The sequence below is a fragment of the Rhincodon typus genome, chromosome 25 (genome assembly GCF_021869965.1).
Source record: "Rhincodon typus isolate 14 chromosome 25, sRhiTyp1.1, whole genome shotgun sequence".
NCBI classification, from domain to species: domain Eukaryota; kingdom Metazoa; phylum Chordata; class Chondrichthyes; order Orectolobiformes; family Rhincodontidae; genus Rhincodon; species Rhincodon typus.
The window spans coordinates 42611260-42628269 of NC_063356.1; the positions used below are offsets into that span (position 1 = coordinate 42611260).

The following is a 17010-nucleotide window of genomic DNA, read 5'->3' on the forward strand; positions in this document are numbered from 1 at the left end:
TGTTGTCTCTGATTCTCTAGCCCATGGTCATTATAGTTTGTCAACATTATTCAGGATTGTAAATGAGAATTTGAGAATTGTTTACAAAAAAAATTTAAGAAGATTTTCAACTTCTAGTAATTAGGACAATCCATAAGTTACCAATGTAAGGGGAAAACCAACACTTATACTGTATAAGCAGAGGTGCTGGTTGGTAGGCAATTTTTTTTTTCCTGGCAATACTCAAGTTCTGTACTACTAGGCAACTAAGCAGAGAGTTCAAGGAGGTGATGGCCTAGTGGTACTATTGCTAGACATTTATCCAGATCCTGCAAGTCAGGTAATGTTTTGGGGACCCATTTCAAATCCTGCCACGGCAGATGATGGAATATGAGTTCAAAAATATCTGGAATTAGGAGTCTAATGATGATTATGAAACCGTTGTCAATTGTCAGGAAAAACCCATCTGGTTTACTAATTTCCTTTAGGGAAGGAAACTGCCATCCTTACCTAGTCTGGCCTACACGTAATTTCAGACTCTCAGCAATGTGGTTGACACTTAACTGCCCTCTGGAAAATTAGGGATCGGTAATAAATGCTGCCCTGACTGGTGCTGTCCGTATCCTGTGAATGAATAAAAGAAAATGGTGATTAACAGGACACTAACCAATGTCAGAGTCACTATCTTGAAGAGAGAAAATTTCCCCTAATGACCTTGCAAATTTTACTATGTTACTGATTTAATTCTGTGAACAGACCTCATTGTTCAAAAGCAAGAATCCTCCATGTACCAATGTGCCTCATCTTGTACTGCATAGCTGCACGTAGCTGATCTTCTGATCAAAAGATCATGGCAATTGTATGTACATATTTTAAGCTTATTTTCAAAGGTTTTACTGAAGAAACTACATTATCTTGTTAACATTTCATTTCCTGGCCTGCAACTTCCCCAAAAACAGTATTCACTGCAAATTTAGGGCTATATGATAGCCCAAATTTTTATTAAAACTTCACATCTGCTCCTTTAAGTCAAACAATCTGCAGTCATTCTTAGCCTAGCAGCTTTGCTCTTGTTTTAATGTGAATGATATCAGTTCTAATTTAATCTTTAGCTTTCACTTTGCAAAGCATTTGTAAAATAGAATATGGAAAGCAATTGTACAACATTTTAAATTTGTGGATTCCAGTGAGGATCATACCATAAACCACTGATTTTTAATTAGTGTGATTAGACAACATTTGAATCTATTGCAAATTTCAATCTCATCTAGTTCCAACTGTTAGTCTCTTCCTATTCTAGAAAATAATGAACTGTTTGATTTCATCCTCTGCAAAGTCTGGATTCATTAAGCAAACAGAATGGTTGTGCAAAGACATGGAGAAGGTGTGGTTATGGATGGAGTTATACAAGGCTGATATTATTTCATTGTTGAAATAATCCCAAGACTACTTGCACAATTAGCAACATGGATGAGTTTAACACTGAAATAACAAATCAGCAATGCCCCTAACACCGCGTCTTATTTTTTTTTACCACACTTTGTTTTATATTTTCTAAATTGCTGTCTAATTATTTGTGTTATAATTTTTCTTTCAGCATGAAGATAGGGCGTACTTCAGGGAACGAAGAAATTCATTATCATGTCACCATGTCTACTGTCTTTTGTTTTAGTGCTTCTATGTCATCAGTTAAACTAGCACTGCAATTTAAATCACTTGCAGTGGAGGAAGGTCAACTGATGCCATGCAAGTTCCAAAAATCTCCATTGTAATGTCATGAGAAAATAGGTCCAGTATTAATTCTTGATTACTTTATGCCCCAATGAAAATATCACTCTTATTTTACTGATAAATCATTGTATACAGTATGTCATCTCTTTTCATAGCATTGTGTCTGTGTTTAGGAAATACAATCCATTATGTCTCTGTTCGCAGCATCCAATCCATCACAATATGTACCAGAGTACAGCACAGGAACAGACCATTCAGTCCCAATGATTTATGCCAGTGTTTGTACTCCACTAGAGTTTTATTCCAATCTAATCTGATCAATATCCTTTCACCCCCTGGTGACTTTGTAGGTTCCCCTTAAATACATCAGTGTTATTTGTTATTTGCCTCAGCTACACCTCGTAGTCACACATTTCACACTCTTATCACTCTCTGGATATCAAAGTTCCTTCCTTAGTGACTGTGACTTTTATGTGAGACCTCCAATTTTGGACTACTATTTCCACACCCATGAGACCATAAAATATAAGAGCAAATTAAGCCCATTTGAGTCTGCTCTGCATTTGATCATTGTTGATATGTTTCTCAACCACATTCTCGTGCCTTGTCCCTGTAGCCCTTAACCCCCTAACTAATCAAGAACCTACCTATCTCAGTTGTAAATACACTCAGTGACTTGGCCTACACAGCCCTCTACGGCAATGAGTTCCACAGATTCACCATCCTCATCTCCGTTCTAAAGGGTAGTCCCTTTGGGGTTGTTCCCTCAAGTCCTAGTCTCTCCTACCAGTGGAAACAACTTCTCCATGTCCTCTTTATCTAGCCCTCACAGTATTCCATAAGTTTCAATGAGATCTCCTCTCATCCTTTTAAACTGTATCAAGTACAGACCCATATTCCTATAACACTGTGACAAGCCCATCATCCCTGGGATCATTCTTGTGAACTTCTTCTGGACCCACTCCAAGGTTGATTTATCCTTCCTTAGACACAAGGCCCAAAGCTGCTCTCAGTATTCCAAATGCAGTCTGACAGTGCCTTATTAAGTCTCAGTAGTACATTGTTGCTCTTGTATTCTAGCCCTCTCAAAATGAATGCTAACACTGCACCCTTCCCCCGCCACAGTACACGCTCATGCATACACACAGAAATTTTGTTTTGACACTAGTAAATAAATCCTTTACCTCAATCTCTACAACACCACTGTCTTTTCGACAGAATGAACTCCTTCCTGGTAGATATCTAATATCTCATCAATAAATAAATTTCTCAGCCATTACAAGAAATGTTTCAGGGCTATTTTGTAGCTTTGCCAGTGTTCTATATCGTTTTATGATATGGAGACCAGAACAGTTGCTCCATGTTGCCTAACCAGCTTCAATGCTAGTTGAGCATAATTTGTTTGCTTTTCAGTCCTCTTTTTATTATTTGTTCATGGGATGTGGGCATCACAGCCACACCAGCATTTATTCCACCTTCCTGTTTGCACCAGAGAAGGTAATGAGCTGTATCATTTTAGAAGTGAACCCTAGTGCTTTGTTTACATTTTGTATGGCCTTATCAACCTGTGTCACTACCTTTTGATTTCTTTTGCTTTGAATCTGTTCCTCTAGATCTATTTGCTCCTATTACCCATTTAGAAATGACATTCTCCAAATTGTTTATGCTCTCTTTATTCTTGTATAAAATGCAGCTCCCTTTATCTATATAGTAATTCATCTTTCAATTATTTGCCCATGCTGCAAATTTATTATGTATCTTGTTGGAAGGTCACTGGCGTTTGTAATTCCATGTTAGGTAGGTGGATGGGATAGAGTTTGCCCGATCGCCTACAGGAGCAGGGTCAAGGCAGCAGAAGAGGCAGGCAGATGGTGAAGCATATCACCTCACTTTTAATGGTGACTGTCAGGCCCTCACCTTTTCCCAATGCCTTTACCATCTCTCCCATGCTCCTTTTCATGTTTCCCCACCATATTACCTCCACCACCAGACCAAAAATCTCCCATTATTTCCTGTACAGCCATTCAATCAGTATTCAGTATCCACTATGGGTAGATTTCAGGAGCCATGTGTTTGACATGGACAAGAAAAAGAATTAACCTATTCAAGCTTTCACTCAAACACACATGCTACTAAAAAGAATAAAATTATTCATTCAAAAAGCGTGAATCCCTGCTAGTGGTTAGTCTGTTGTAAATCACTTATTTTATTAAGCTCTTCAAAAATATACAATTCTTTAATCTCAAGATTGACTAGATCAAAATGTCTTTAATATCAATGCATTCAACCACTGAGAAGTCGTTCTAGATCTTTTGAAATTTAGCTGTACCTATTATGAATGCTTGTTTAAATAAGAAACTTTGGGAAATCTAAACAATAGAACTTTGAAAAATCAGAAACGTTTTTTTTCTAAGCTACAACAAATGCCCTGTCAGTCAAAACAGTCCAGGAGCAGCTGATCCTACTGCACAGCGGCATGGTGGCTCAGTGGTTAGTGCTGCTGCCTCGCAGCACCACGGACCCGGGTTTGATCCCAGCCTTGGGCGCCTGCCTGTGTGGAGTTTGCACATTCTCCCCTTGTGTGTGTGAGTTTGCTCCGGTTTCCTCCCACAGTCCAAAGATGTGCAGGTTAGGTGGATTGGTCATGTTAAATTGCCCATAGTGTCCATGGATTAGCCATGAGAAATGTGGGGTTACAGGGATACAGTAGGTGGGTGAGTCTGGCTGCTCTTTGGAGAGTTGGTGTGGACATGTTGGGCCTGAATGGTCTGTTTCCATACTGTAGGGATTCTATGAAGATGTTTTTTTATTTTGTACTAGAGGTCCCAAGTTTTGTGTTCTTTTTACTTTGAATGCACTTTGTTTTTGCTTTTATAATTTACACTCTAGCATATGTTGAGACTGAAAGAAGGAATGGTTTCGAATGAATTTCAAAATGTCAATGAAAGAATTCTCAGAGGATGGCATTTCTGTTTTTGGTTTCTCACTTGAGATGGTTTCTTCTGTCATCCACCTGTCCTCTGAGAGGCTGTAAATCATGTCTGCCAACTGAAGGGTCCTGATTCTGCCAATATTGCAGAGGGACTTAATCACACCACTCAAACAGCCCACACCTGCAAAGGCAACTAAAGGAGTGAGAGCTGTAGATGGATGATTATGACTGCACCTTTATCCTATGTAGGTGAAAATTACAGGGAATCGGGCAGAAGTTCCAGAATCAGGTTCCACCTATCACTTTAAAAAGTTTCCAATTCATCCAAACTTGGTGAAAATCCAGGCCCAAATCATTCATATGAATTCAGAATGACAGTGGTGCCAGCACGAATCCCTATGGACCAGGACCTACCAATTTTTGCCCATCTATATAAATATCCATAACACCTAATCCTTCTCTTCTGCTTTGTAACCAGCTTGCTATCCTTTCTTTTACCATAACTCTGACTCCACGTGCTGTGACCTTGATTATGCATCTACTGTGTGGCACCTTTATCAGAGAATTTAACAAATTTGGTCAAACATGACCTTCCACTCTGAAATCTGACCACTCTTCATTGCATTTTCATTGCTGTGTGTTATTCTATAACTTCTTTGAGTAAAGATTCTTTATCTTTCTACCAGTATATAAGCTAATTAATTACTGGTCTGTGATATCTGTATCTTGTGCTTCAGAACAGTATTGCCATTTTTTTCTTCATTATCCAATCCAGCAAGTTTGTGTCCGTTTATTTTATCCCTCTGGTTTAGAAGAATCTGACCATTATGTTCGTACTTCATTCTTATTTTAAAAGAAATGTGTCTTTAAGTCCATGAAACTCAAAACTTTCTAAGGCTTTAACATAGGTATAACGTGCAACTCATATTTTAGAGAAAAAGTACATTTTTGTCATCAACCATAAGGAAGACACATTTCAGTTTTGCGCTAATTCCACCCTTTTAAAATGTTCACGTGCATTTAAGCCAATTAGAAACATATACTTAATAAATGCATCAGAATTTTCAATTCCAAAAACACCAAAACCAAGCAACTATAGAAACATTAGGGACTGACATCAATTGTTCTCTTTTTGAAGGTGTTATTTTCAAAATGGTTATTGTATGTACCGTAAAAATATTCCCACCAGTCTTGAAGAACATGCTAGGGCTATGATCAGCACCTTTTCAGCAGCAGAAATTAGGGGAAAAAACCCTCTCCCAGTATTTAGCTCTCTTCAAACTGTGTTTTTGGATAATCCTTATTTCAAATCACTTTCACAAGTGGAAGAGCGTAAGTTCAGTAATGACCAACTGCATTTCACAGTTCTTTATGCTAACATCAGGATAGTCATGTGTTTAGTCTGCACTGGCAAATTGAAGCTTCCAAAGGCAAATCTGTTTAGAATGGATTAAAACATCTGGGAGGGAAAGTCAGCAGGGCATAAGTATAGGAGTGAAAACTTCAGGAGGACTGGTAGTTGCGACTTGCAGGCTTGTCTATTTTACAGGCTTCTGCTTAACAGCATGTGAAGTTTGCTGAGGAGCTGGCTCACCTGTTGGAGAGGGCCAGAAGGCAAATTTCAAATTATGCATTGGTGACTCTGACCGACCTGGTGTGCATGTATGCACGACTGTCTGGTTCAATGCAGGAAGCATGGAGATAGTCTTAAATGAACCATTTTTTTTGCCAACTGTGGCGGATTTTGTCAAATCAGTTGTAGTACCTTTAAATTGGCTATTTGGTCAGTTCTGTGTGCAGTGAGCAGCTGTCCCTCTGACTTTGATAGACCCTAAAATAGCTGCCATCTGCCTTTGACAGTCGTCTTCTGCCTCTGGTAATGCCTAGCGCCACTAAATTGGGTACTTGGCTTGCTTCCAGTGAAATAGGGTCACTTACATTTGAAAGTACCATGGATGATGGCGATGTAGTGTGGGATCAGGTCATAGAAACTTTCTGGATCCCTAAAACCGACTCAAGAATCAGACCCAAGGTGTCGATATGCTGCTGCCTGTCTCAGTCCCATTTTCGATAATATTTTCAAAGCTGTTTAGTCACCATAATCCCAGAGGACCACTGCTGCTCTCTCATCAGCGATAGATGGTTGATTGTGATTTTACCTGAGTGTCACTATGCCTTAGATGAGAGGAGCAGTAGAGAAGAAAAGTCCTTCATAGTAACCTCAGCCAGCGTGGGAATTGAACCCATCTGTTGGTGTCACTCGGCTGGACAGCTGGATTGCAATGCAAACTGAGCTAACCAACCTCAATCAGGTAACTAAATAATTATCAGGAGAAGAAATCCTCATCAAGTTCTAGAATACTAAGATCAATGTTCGTACGGTACACCACTATTGCGTTGGCTGAAATCCACTAACTTGGGACAGACTAGAAATTGTACTGGAGATCCATTTGGACAATATGGAGTAGTCTGACATCAGAAGTTTCTTTTTCGAAGTTACCATTTATTTGCATATGAAGAGTTCTTGACACTGATTCAGCTCCCTCAGAGCCAGCTCTCAGAATGTACAGAACCTCTGACACTCCTGGTCTTATCTGTCAGTGAGAGTTCCCTGATTGTGGCTGTTAATCTAGCCCAACCAGGGAACTGATATTCCGTGAGGTTCACGTGGCTGACCTCTTCACAATCACTACACCCACATTGTAACATGTTAGAAAAATTGTACTTAACTGATCACAAGGCACTTTGGAACATCCTGAAGTTGTAAAAGAGGCTACACTATATAAACCCAAGTTATATATTTCTTACTGCAGTTCTCTATTGAAGGAGCAGAATTTTATTTTGTCTAGGTTCTACCCAATAGTGTGACAAAGGTTCAAAGTTTACCATGTGGGGTAACTATGGCTCTAAACTGCTGCATTCTGACACTCTGGATCCACATTATAGCACATCTTTGGACTTTCAGATCTTGAAGGGGACCTGAGGCTGAAGATATTGGTATATTATCATGTAAAATGTGTTTGATATATAGTTTGAGGGGTGAGGGAGGGAGAATGAGAGACATAGTTAAATCTATAGCACAAATGAAGTACAGATCAGTTGTTATTGGAATGACTTTGAATACCTTCGCTCAATATTAGTATTTACAAAAGACTCTGTTTGCAGACGTTACTTGCCAGTTCTTAAAGGATTTCCTGCAAAGTATATCTATGATCCATGGAATGCTCCCAACTCAGTTCAAGTTGCAGCAAAATGCATCATTGGCATCCACTATCCAAAGCCCATGGTGATACATGCAGAGGCCAGTCGCCTTAACATCGAGAGAATGAAACAGATCTATCAGCAACTATCACGCTACAGAGGACTTGGTGAGAAGCCTATTCTCTTGTTTCTCAGGGAAACGTAAACCAAATGTTTGTTTAATTCAAACCACTACACATCTGTCCTATTTTGAAGTCCTGCTAGTAACACCTCTTTCATGAATTTCTTTCTCTTCAAAGACCCTCCACTTTTAAACCAAATTTGACGTCAGGGTGTAGCAAATGCAGTATATCAGGAGTACTGGGGGTTGGTTAGGTCAGTTGGCTGATCTGCTGGTTTGCAATGCAGATTGACACCAACTGAGGATTCAATCCCTGCACCAGCTGAGGTTATCATGAAGTTTCTGCCTCCTCAACCATGCCCCTGACCTGATGCATGGAGACTCTCACAGTAAACTCACCACTTGTTGTCTCTGTCTAATGAGAGAGTAGCCCTATGATGCAAAAACAGAAATTTCTGGAGAAACTCAGCAGCATCTGTGGAGAGAAAGCAGAGTGACCCTTCTTCAAAACTCAGACCTGATGTTTTTGTTTCAGATTTCCAGCATCTGCAATTTTGTATTTTTTTTTTAGCAGCCCTGGTCTTCTGATATATTGTCAACTTTAATTTTCATGTCAAGCAGCACCCACAACACTGATCTTTTCAAAAAAAGAGTGAATAAATCCCCTATAACTGTATTCAAAGTACCCCTTCTCAGGCTTTTTATTTCCAACATAAGGCAACAATAAACAATATAACATTGCTTTCTATAACAAAATACATACGTTGAGGTTCAGCTGCAGTAGTTCTAAAACCCTGATGGACTTATGACAATATACTTTGACGAGCAGATCTTAGTGTATGTATCCTGAGTGCTAATGCTTCCTAGCAGATAGCTAAGTAGACCTTCCAAATCATGCACTGTACCTGGATAGCCTATCTCCAAGAAAGTGTAGCTTTCCCACAAAACTACTGGTATGGGATGTTCAAGTCTAATGCCCAGGGACAGCTCGCTCTTCATAGTTGCCCAAAAAATGCCAGTTTATCTCCCCAACCACTGAATAAGGGTACTAATCATTAGAATCTTTAAAGAAATATGTGTAATTACAGATGTTCTATTATTTATAATCCTTCCCCCTGCTGTAGACGGGAATAGTTTTTTTTGCAGAGGGGGAGTGGTAATGTTGTTAGTGGACTAGTAATCCAGATGCCCAGGCTAGTGGAATTTAGAATCAATTAGTTTTTTTTTGTTTTAAGAAGATAGAGTAATGACAACTTCAAAACCATTTGTCAACATATGGCTTTTTCCAACAATTGATGATGTCTTTTCATTTTAAGGAAGGAAATCTGCTATCCTTATCCAGTCTGGCCTACATGAGAGTTCAAATCCAAAGCGATGTGGTTGACTCAACTCCCTCTGAAGTGGCCTAAGAAGCCACTCAGTTCAAGGGCAGTTAGGGATGGATAATAAATTCTGGCCTTACCAGTGTTGTTCATATCTTATGAAAAGAAAGCACTTTAAAAAGTTAAAAGGCCTTTGACCAGGTGCAGCACAAAAGGCTGCTACATAAGATAAAGGTGCACGGCATTACAGGCAATGTATTAGCATGGATAGAGGACTGGCTAACTAACAGGAAGCAAAGGGTGGGATAGATGAGTGCTTTTCTATTGTCAATCAGTGACTAGTGGTGTGCTTCAGAGATCAATGTTGGGACCACAATTGTTTTTAGTTTACATAGATGATTTGGACTTGGGGTATGGTCAAAGTTTGCAGATGACGCTAAGGTGAGTGGTAAAGCAAAGTGTGCAGAGGACTCTGAAAGTTTGTAGAGGGGTATAGATAGTTTAAGTGAGTGGATAAAGGTCTGGCAGATGGAGTACAATATTGATAAATGTCAAGTCATCTATTTTGGTAGGAATAACAGTAAAAAGAACTATTACTTGAATGGTAAAACATTGCAGCATACTGCTATGCATAGGGACCTGGGTGTCTGTGCATGAATCACAGAAGGTCAGTTTGCAGCTGCAACAGGTAGTTAAGAAGGAAAATAGAATTTTGTCCTTCAGTGCTAGAGGGATTGAGTTTAAAAGTAAGGAGGTCATGTTACAGTTGTATAGGGGGCTGGTGAGGGAAGTACTGTCTGCAGTGTTGGTCTCCTTACTTGAGAAAGGATGTACTGGCACTGGAGGGGGTGTAGAGCAGATTCGCTAGGTTGATTTCAGAGTTGAGAGGATTGGCTTATGAGGAGCGACTGAGTAGACTGGGATTATATTCATTGGAATTTAGTAGAATGAGGGGGAATCTTATAGAAACATAGAAAATTATGAAGGGAACAGATAAGATAGAAGGCAAGGAGAATGTTTCCACTAGTGGGTGAAACTAGAAGAAGGGCCTAGCCTCAAAATTAGGGAGATCAGATTTAGGACTAAATTGAGGAGGAACTTCTTCATCCAAAGGGTTGTGAATTTGTAGAATTCCCTGCCCAGTGAAGTAGTTGAGGCTTCCTCATTAAATGTTTTTAAAGCTAGGATAGATAATTTTTTGAACAGTAAAGGAATTCAGGGTTATGTAAGAGGTTGGGTAAGTGGAGCTGAGGCCATGAAAAGATCGGCTGTGATCTTATTGAATGGCAGAGCAGGTTCAATGGGCCAGATGGCCTATTCCTGCTCCTGGTTCTTATGTTCTTATTTTTGAAATAAAATGGTTTCATTCATGGATACTTTTGAAATAATAGTATAAAATATTGAAGAGGCAGTGATTTTGTTCTGTCTTTTCCTATGGAATTATTTTTCTACATCAAAGGTACCATACATATACAAATTTTTGTTATTGTGATAGGTCTACTTGCCTCAGTGCCTTCAAACCAAAATGGAAGTGGAGGAACCATGTACTCTCTAGGAGATCAAATAACTGAGAATAATGGTGAGTCTGGAGTTTTCTATGTCAAACCATTCATCAAGTCATATTATAAAGCATGCTGGAAGGGTCATCTTCTCTCATGATATCCAATATAGTAGTACCCTTTTCCCTTTTTACAAGTTCATGGGACGATTAGTAGTATATGCAGTGTCCTTTGGCTTCCTTGGATCTAAAACAAGAACCAAATGCTACTCCTTCAAATTGTCTTCTTGTGACATGACTTTAATATACAATGCCATCCTTCATGAGCTTTTTGATTTAATTTGAATCTGACCTGATAACAGTCGAGAAGAATGGTATGGATTCAAAGATAAATAATCCAAGTAAAACAAAATACTGTAAATGCAAAACAGCAACTGGACAAGTAATCATATTATATCATAATGTTATAGAACAAACTTGTGAAAGTAACAAGTGGATTTAACTTGTGCTTTCGCTCCTGTATGATAACTTTTCACTTTCTCATTCGTTGCACAGTTGAATAGTGAGCAGTGTTTGTTTCTTTATGGTGGCCAGTAGATGTCAGCACAACACATCCTATTGTCAGGTCAAGTCGCCTAGTCTTACAATCTCTCTCTCTCATTAGGGAGAGATGACTGGTAGTGATTTAGCCTGAGGGCCACCATACCTCAGGGAAGAGGTTGAGAAGGAGAGTCATTCACGGTAACCTCATTAGGTACAGGGATTGAAACCATGCTGTTGGCATCATACTGCTTCATGCACTAACCAGCCAGCCAACTGAGCTAAACCAAACCCAACATGCTATCGTACACATGGAATGATTCGGAGGGTGAAAAATCTTCAAAAGTTTGGATTCTCTGAATGGACATGGAGATAGGTAATTAGTCTGCCATGAGAGTGAGTAGAGCTGTAAAATAAATGTTACCCATAACCAGTGGATGGAGTATAGGGTCTCTAACAGTCGTGTGTGGTGTTCTTCTAGACATGGAAAACAGACACCTAATACGTTGTGCCTTACAAGGAGAGTTTGACATGTGTTAAAGCCACAAACAAGAACAGACACTGAGTGGATAAACTGTGGCAGGTGGAGTTCAATTTGGGAAAATATTAAATCAATCACTTTGGATCTAGGAAAAACAAATTGGATTATTTTCTGAAAGGTGAGACCTGGAACTGTAAATGAATAAGGTGATTTGATATCCCAGTACACAAATCATTAGAAGTTAGCTTACAGGCACAAAAAGAAATTAAGAAAGCTTTTGGAATGTTAGCCTCAATCTCAAACTGAAATATAAAAGGGAAAAGGGTATGCTTTAGTTGTACATTAATCAGCGACTGGCCTATCATATTCAGTACAGTTTTGGGGTTTGACTCTCCAGATCACTAAACGCGTAAATTGAGTATATCACTTTCTTACAGAAAATTAATGGTTGACTTAATGGAGGTATTTTTCTGGAGGCGTAAAAATCAAGTTGCTGTGCACCTTTTACAAACAAAATGGATGTTTAAGATGGTAGGCTTGCACTCCAGTACTAGAGGAATATTGACATTATTTTAGAGAAGAGCAGGGAGTTATCTATTGTGTCCTGGCCAATATTTATCTCTCTTTTAAAAAATCACCAAGGCAGAAATTATCAAGTTATTATCAACATGCCAGGATTTTGCTGTGTGCAGATTGTCTGCTGTATATTTCAATAGCATGATGGCACAGTGGTTAGCATTACTGCCTCATAGTGTTAGGGATCTGGGTTCAATCCCACCCTCAGGCAACTATCTGTGTGGTGCTCCAGTTTCCTCCCTCAGTCCTGGGTTGTGTAGGTGAGGTGGATTAGCCATGGTAAACATGGGTTATGGTGGGACACTGTCCAGAGAATTGGTACAGACTTGATGGACAGGAGAGCCATTACCTGTACTGTAGAGATTATAACTACACCTCATTGAATGTAGTACACTTTAAGAAGCCTTGATGTTAGTAAATGAAAGTTCTTTAATTCATTACATTTCCTGTCTGTTAGTCTTCACTCATTGAAACCATTGTTATGCATTAAACCACCCTCGCCTGACAGACTAACCTACATTTTGCCTCCAGAGACTGACCATACCACCTGATATTGTAGCAGTCTAATTTCAGCATTCTTGAATCTTAATGGTGTCCATGCAAACAATAATAACCACTTTAAGAATAAGATAGGAAGTGGTATAATGTTTGCATGTTATGACTAGCTTGCATACTGTTCACAGACTGTGTTCTGCTCCATTCTATTGGACACATTCTGACCATGCAGGAGATGCCCTCATTAAATTTTGAAATTAAGGTTTGATAAGACTGATCAGATTGCCACTATAGCTTAATACCCGTCAAAGGGGAAATAGAACAATCAAAGAATCACCCAGGTCCGTTTCCAATTGTCAGAAGTTTATTTTATACCAGTGGAGAGCAAGCTGCTGGGAAGTCCAGACAACTACTTCATTGAATAAAGGAAAGCATACACTTTTTATACACTTCCTTTTCGCCCATCTTAGCTGGCACTAACCAGTCGTTTATCGATTCAGTTACATACACATCTAACCAGGTTCATCATGTGACTGTGTGATCAGTTCATTGGCTTTAAGTCATCATACGATCTCATGATGTTCACCCACCCCCTTCAGTTATCGTTGGGCTTTCACAATGTATCTTATTTCAACCGCACTCTAGAAGGTACTCCTACTGCTGGTAAGAGGGGGCCTCTTCCAGTTGCTTTACACTGGTTATCCCAGGAATGCAGTTAAATCCAGTAATGCCTTTATACTTAAGACTCCATTTTGATATCTGGCTTTTGGCTATACTTTATCATACAATACACTATGTTACTACAAGCAGTTTAAACAGTACAGTACATAGCTTATACAATACAGTATGTCACTAGAGGTAGCTGATTCTGCTAGGGTTGCCCCGACAGTGGGAAGCTCTGTTTCACATCCATTGGTGGACCTATTGACTGCACTAGCCTCAGAAGGACAAAATGGTTAAGTCAGATTTTTCTGATATTCTTTCATAATGGCTCCTTTTAGCCTTCAAACAATCTCAGGCACATCCCGCCCCGTTCCTCCCCCTGCATACCCATTCAACTTCCCTTGAACATTGGGGATTATTTTCATAGGTCTGTCCAAACAGTCATAGATTTGTATGCACAGAAACAGACAATTGCAATGAGCTGGATGTGAGAGAGAATGGGGACTGCTATATTTAAATAACATCTGGCTGTTACAACTATTTGGGCATTGCCTTGTGTCCATGAATTTTGTGGTCACATCTTTATTGTTAATATAGTTCTGTTCTCACTTGCATTTACTTAATCAGGCATTGTTCAAAGCCACACCAATGGAGCAATGGTGGGTAAACGCGAATTGGAACGTGATACAGCTGCTGGTGATGACATGGAATCTTTAGCGCAAAAAGTCCGGCGACAGTCTGATGATGCAAGTATTACATTTGGCAAAACACCTTCATTTTGCTATTCTAGATTTGTTTTCATTTTTTTTTTCAAGCTTTTCAAAGCTTAACAATGTAACTACTCAAAATTTCAAAATTGTGCTGATTCATTTCTCCGGGCCTATGTTTTTTTTTAACTGCAAATGATTTCTACCTCCCCTTACTTGCCCATGGTTTGTCATGCGACAGTTTGACCTGAGGATCATAATAAATTCCATGTGTATACTGAATGCAGAGATCCTTTCCAGACTGTGGACAGGTGATCACCCTACTGAGAGATTGTCTATTATAAAGAAGTAAACCTGTGAATTCATGCAAAATGAATCCAGTAGTTTTCAGTGAAAATTAAATCTATTTCACAATAGTCCTGGTATCAAAGGAAATGCCTTGTTACTTTATCCCCATTAGCAGGCTAAATTAATCATGCAGACTAGCAAAATCCCTGAAACTAGTTGATCCCCATCTTAGAATGGGAGCTGTTCTGTTAATTTTTCCATCAAATTTCTGCAGGCTTAGCAGGTTACAGGAAGTCTCTCAATTCTGGTTCCCTTTGGCAGCTCAATCTAAATCAGATTGCTACTGCCTCCTTAGTTTTGTAGCCTCTGGCAACTGTCCCCTTCTGTATTCAAATGAATTAAATCTTAACAATATCACGTGTAAATGCCAGTACACCACATTAAGAAATTTAATTGCCTTATACTGAGATAGTAGTCTGAACGTTTGCTGAGTTGTGATACTCGATCCCTTTAAGATGTGGGAGGCAGGCCCCAATTTCAGAGTACCAGACCCCATCATGAGTTATCCAATTTTCAGTTGTGCCTTTTAAGTGTTTAGGCTGCTTTGGTTCACAAACAAATACCCACCACTCCTGATCTGGCCTTCTGCATTTTGGAAACAAGCATCTCCAATTCCTTAGTCATATTCATGGAGTCAGGCCAGCTTTTTAAACAGTCGGGGTTCACGGCATCTCAGAGGTGTCTTTAGCTATATAAAAACCAAAAGAACTGCGGATGCTGTAAATCAGGAACAAAAACAGAGTTGCTGGAAAAGCTCAGCAGGTCTGGCAGCATCTGTGGAGGAGAAAACCGGACCCGAAACGTTAACTCTGTTTTCTCCTCCACAGATGCTGCCAGTCCTGCTGAGATTTTCCAGCAACTTTGTTTTTGTTCCTGATTTACAGCATCCGCAGTTCTCTTGGTTTTTATTTAGTATTTAACTCACTGCCATATCTCTTCCAGGCATGCCCACCTTGAAGAAGTTCTGCTCCTCTCTCCGACGGGATTTCCGTTCCAATCTCTCTTCTTGCCCACCGACTTTAATTTCACTGTCACTCCTGGTGTCTCCTTTGTCTGTCCAACTGTCTTTCTCTCTCTTTGGGCTCTACCCTATCGTTTACTCCCTACCCACCCACCTCCCTATTTTCTGCATATAAACTGACGTTTTTGCAGCCACCATCAGTTCTGAGGAAGGGTCACCGGACCCGAAACGTTAACTGTTTTCTCCTCCACAGATGCTGCCAGACCTGCTGAGCTTTTCCAGCAACTTTGTTTTTGTGTCTTTATTCATGTTCTGCATGAGGGAATGATTTGAAAGATAAGTTCGAAAGGTCCTCCCCAAGCCAAGTTATAGCACATTACGTCCACTTGTTCTGTACAGCATTTAATGAGTCAATAAACAATGTAGTAACAAAAGAGATGTTTTTTTCTAAAATAAAAGTCAATAATCCATCTATAACTTTCTTTTGTTTCATAAAACAAAAAGGTCCTTTTATTACGAGACAATAAAAATGTCAATCATGCAAACCATTTAAACTATCAGTATCAGAAACTACAAGTTCTTAAAACCTCTTAATCTTGAGTGCATAAATATTGTACAATTGATGACCAGACCAGAGAGCCAAAGCTGTCAATCAAATGTTGTTTTCCCTTAGAATTAGGTTTTTCAACAGACTAACCAATGTCTGGCCTCTCCACTAAGAATGCATAATGATGTTACTGAGAGGGTCTTTTCCCTTTGTTACAGAATTTAGAACAAAGAGATCACATTTTAAATTATGATGTCCCTCATGTATGACAGATTAGGAGAAATTTCTTCTTGTAGAGTGTTGTTAGAATTTTAATCTCCAGGGAGCAATGGAGGCTGGGTCACTGAATATATTAAAAGTCGATTTATATTTTTAAGTAACATGGTTCCAGGGTGATGCAGCAGACATAAAAGTAGGGTTAAGACCACAACCTGATAGCCAGAACCTTACTAAATGGCGAAACAGGTTTGGGAGTCCAAATCGTCTCCTCCTGCTCCTATTTGTTATAGTCTTGCATCGCTGTCTTCATATTAACCAGGGAAGGTTGCTTCCATTTTTTTTCCTATCTTAGTCTTCTTTTTCATTAATTGGGGTCTGTTCACAGGGGCTCCTGCAAAATTTAGCATTAGGCCTTACCCAAATGACAGCTTTGGATTAGGGCAGCAGGCAGGTTGAACAGGGACTACAAACATGAGGAGCAATTCACAACTTTAAAAAAGAGGCCTTAAGCATTCTAATCAGAGATAGTAGGAACTGCAGATGCTGGAGAATCCGAGACAACAAGGTGCAGGGCTGGATGAACACAGCAGGCCAAGCAGCATCATAGGAGCAGAGAGGCTGACGTTTCGGGCCTAGACCCTTCCCGAAACGTCAGCCTCTCTGCTCCTATGATGCTGCTTGGCCTGCTG

General features: G+C 39.6%; 1 protein-coding gene across 2 annotated transcripts in view; it reads left to right on the top strand.

The window, feature by feature from the left end:
• Positions 1 to 17010, top strand: part of LOC109935958 (cryptochrome-1-like) — a 77869-nt gene that overhangs the window by 54901 nt on the left and 5958 nt on the right. The window contains exons 9-11 of one of the 2 annotated variants that reach the window (XM_048612186.1): positions 7808 to 8010; positions 10782 to 10865; positions 14167 to 14285. In XM_048612186.1, coding sequence (XP_048468143.1) covers positions 7808 to 8010; positions 10782 to 10865; positions 14167 to 14285 — 406 coding nt within the window. Of the gene's footprint in view, positions 1 to 7807; positions 8011 to 10781; positions 10866 to 11805; positions 11906 to 14166; positions 14286 to 17010 lie in introns of those variants that run through there. The other variant, XM_048612187.1, reaches the window with a different exon arrangement.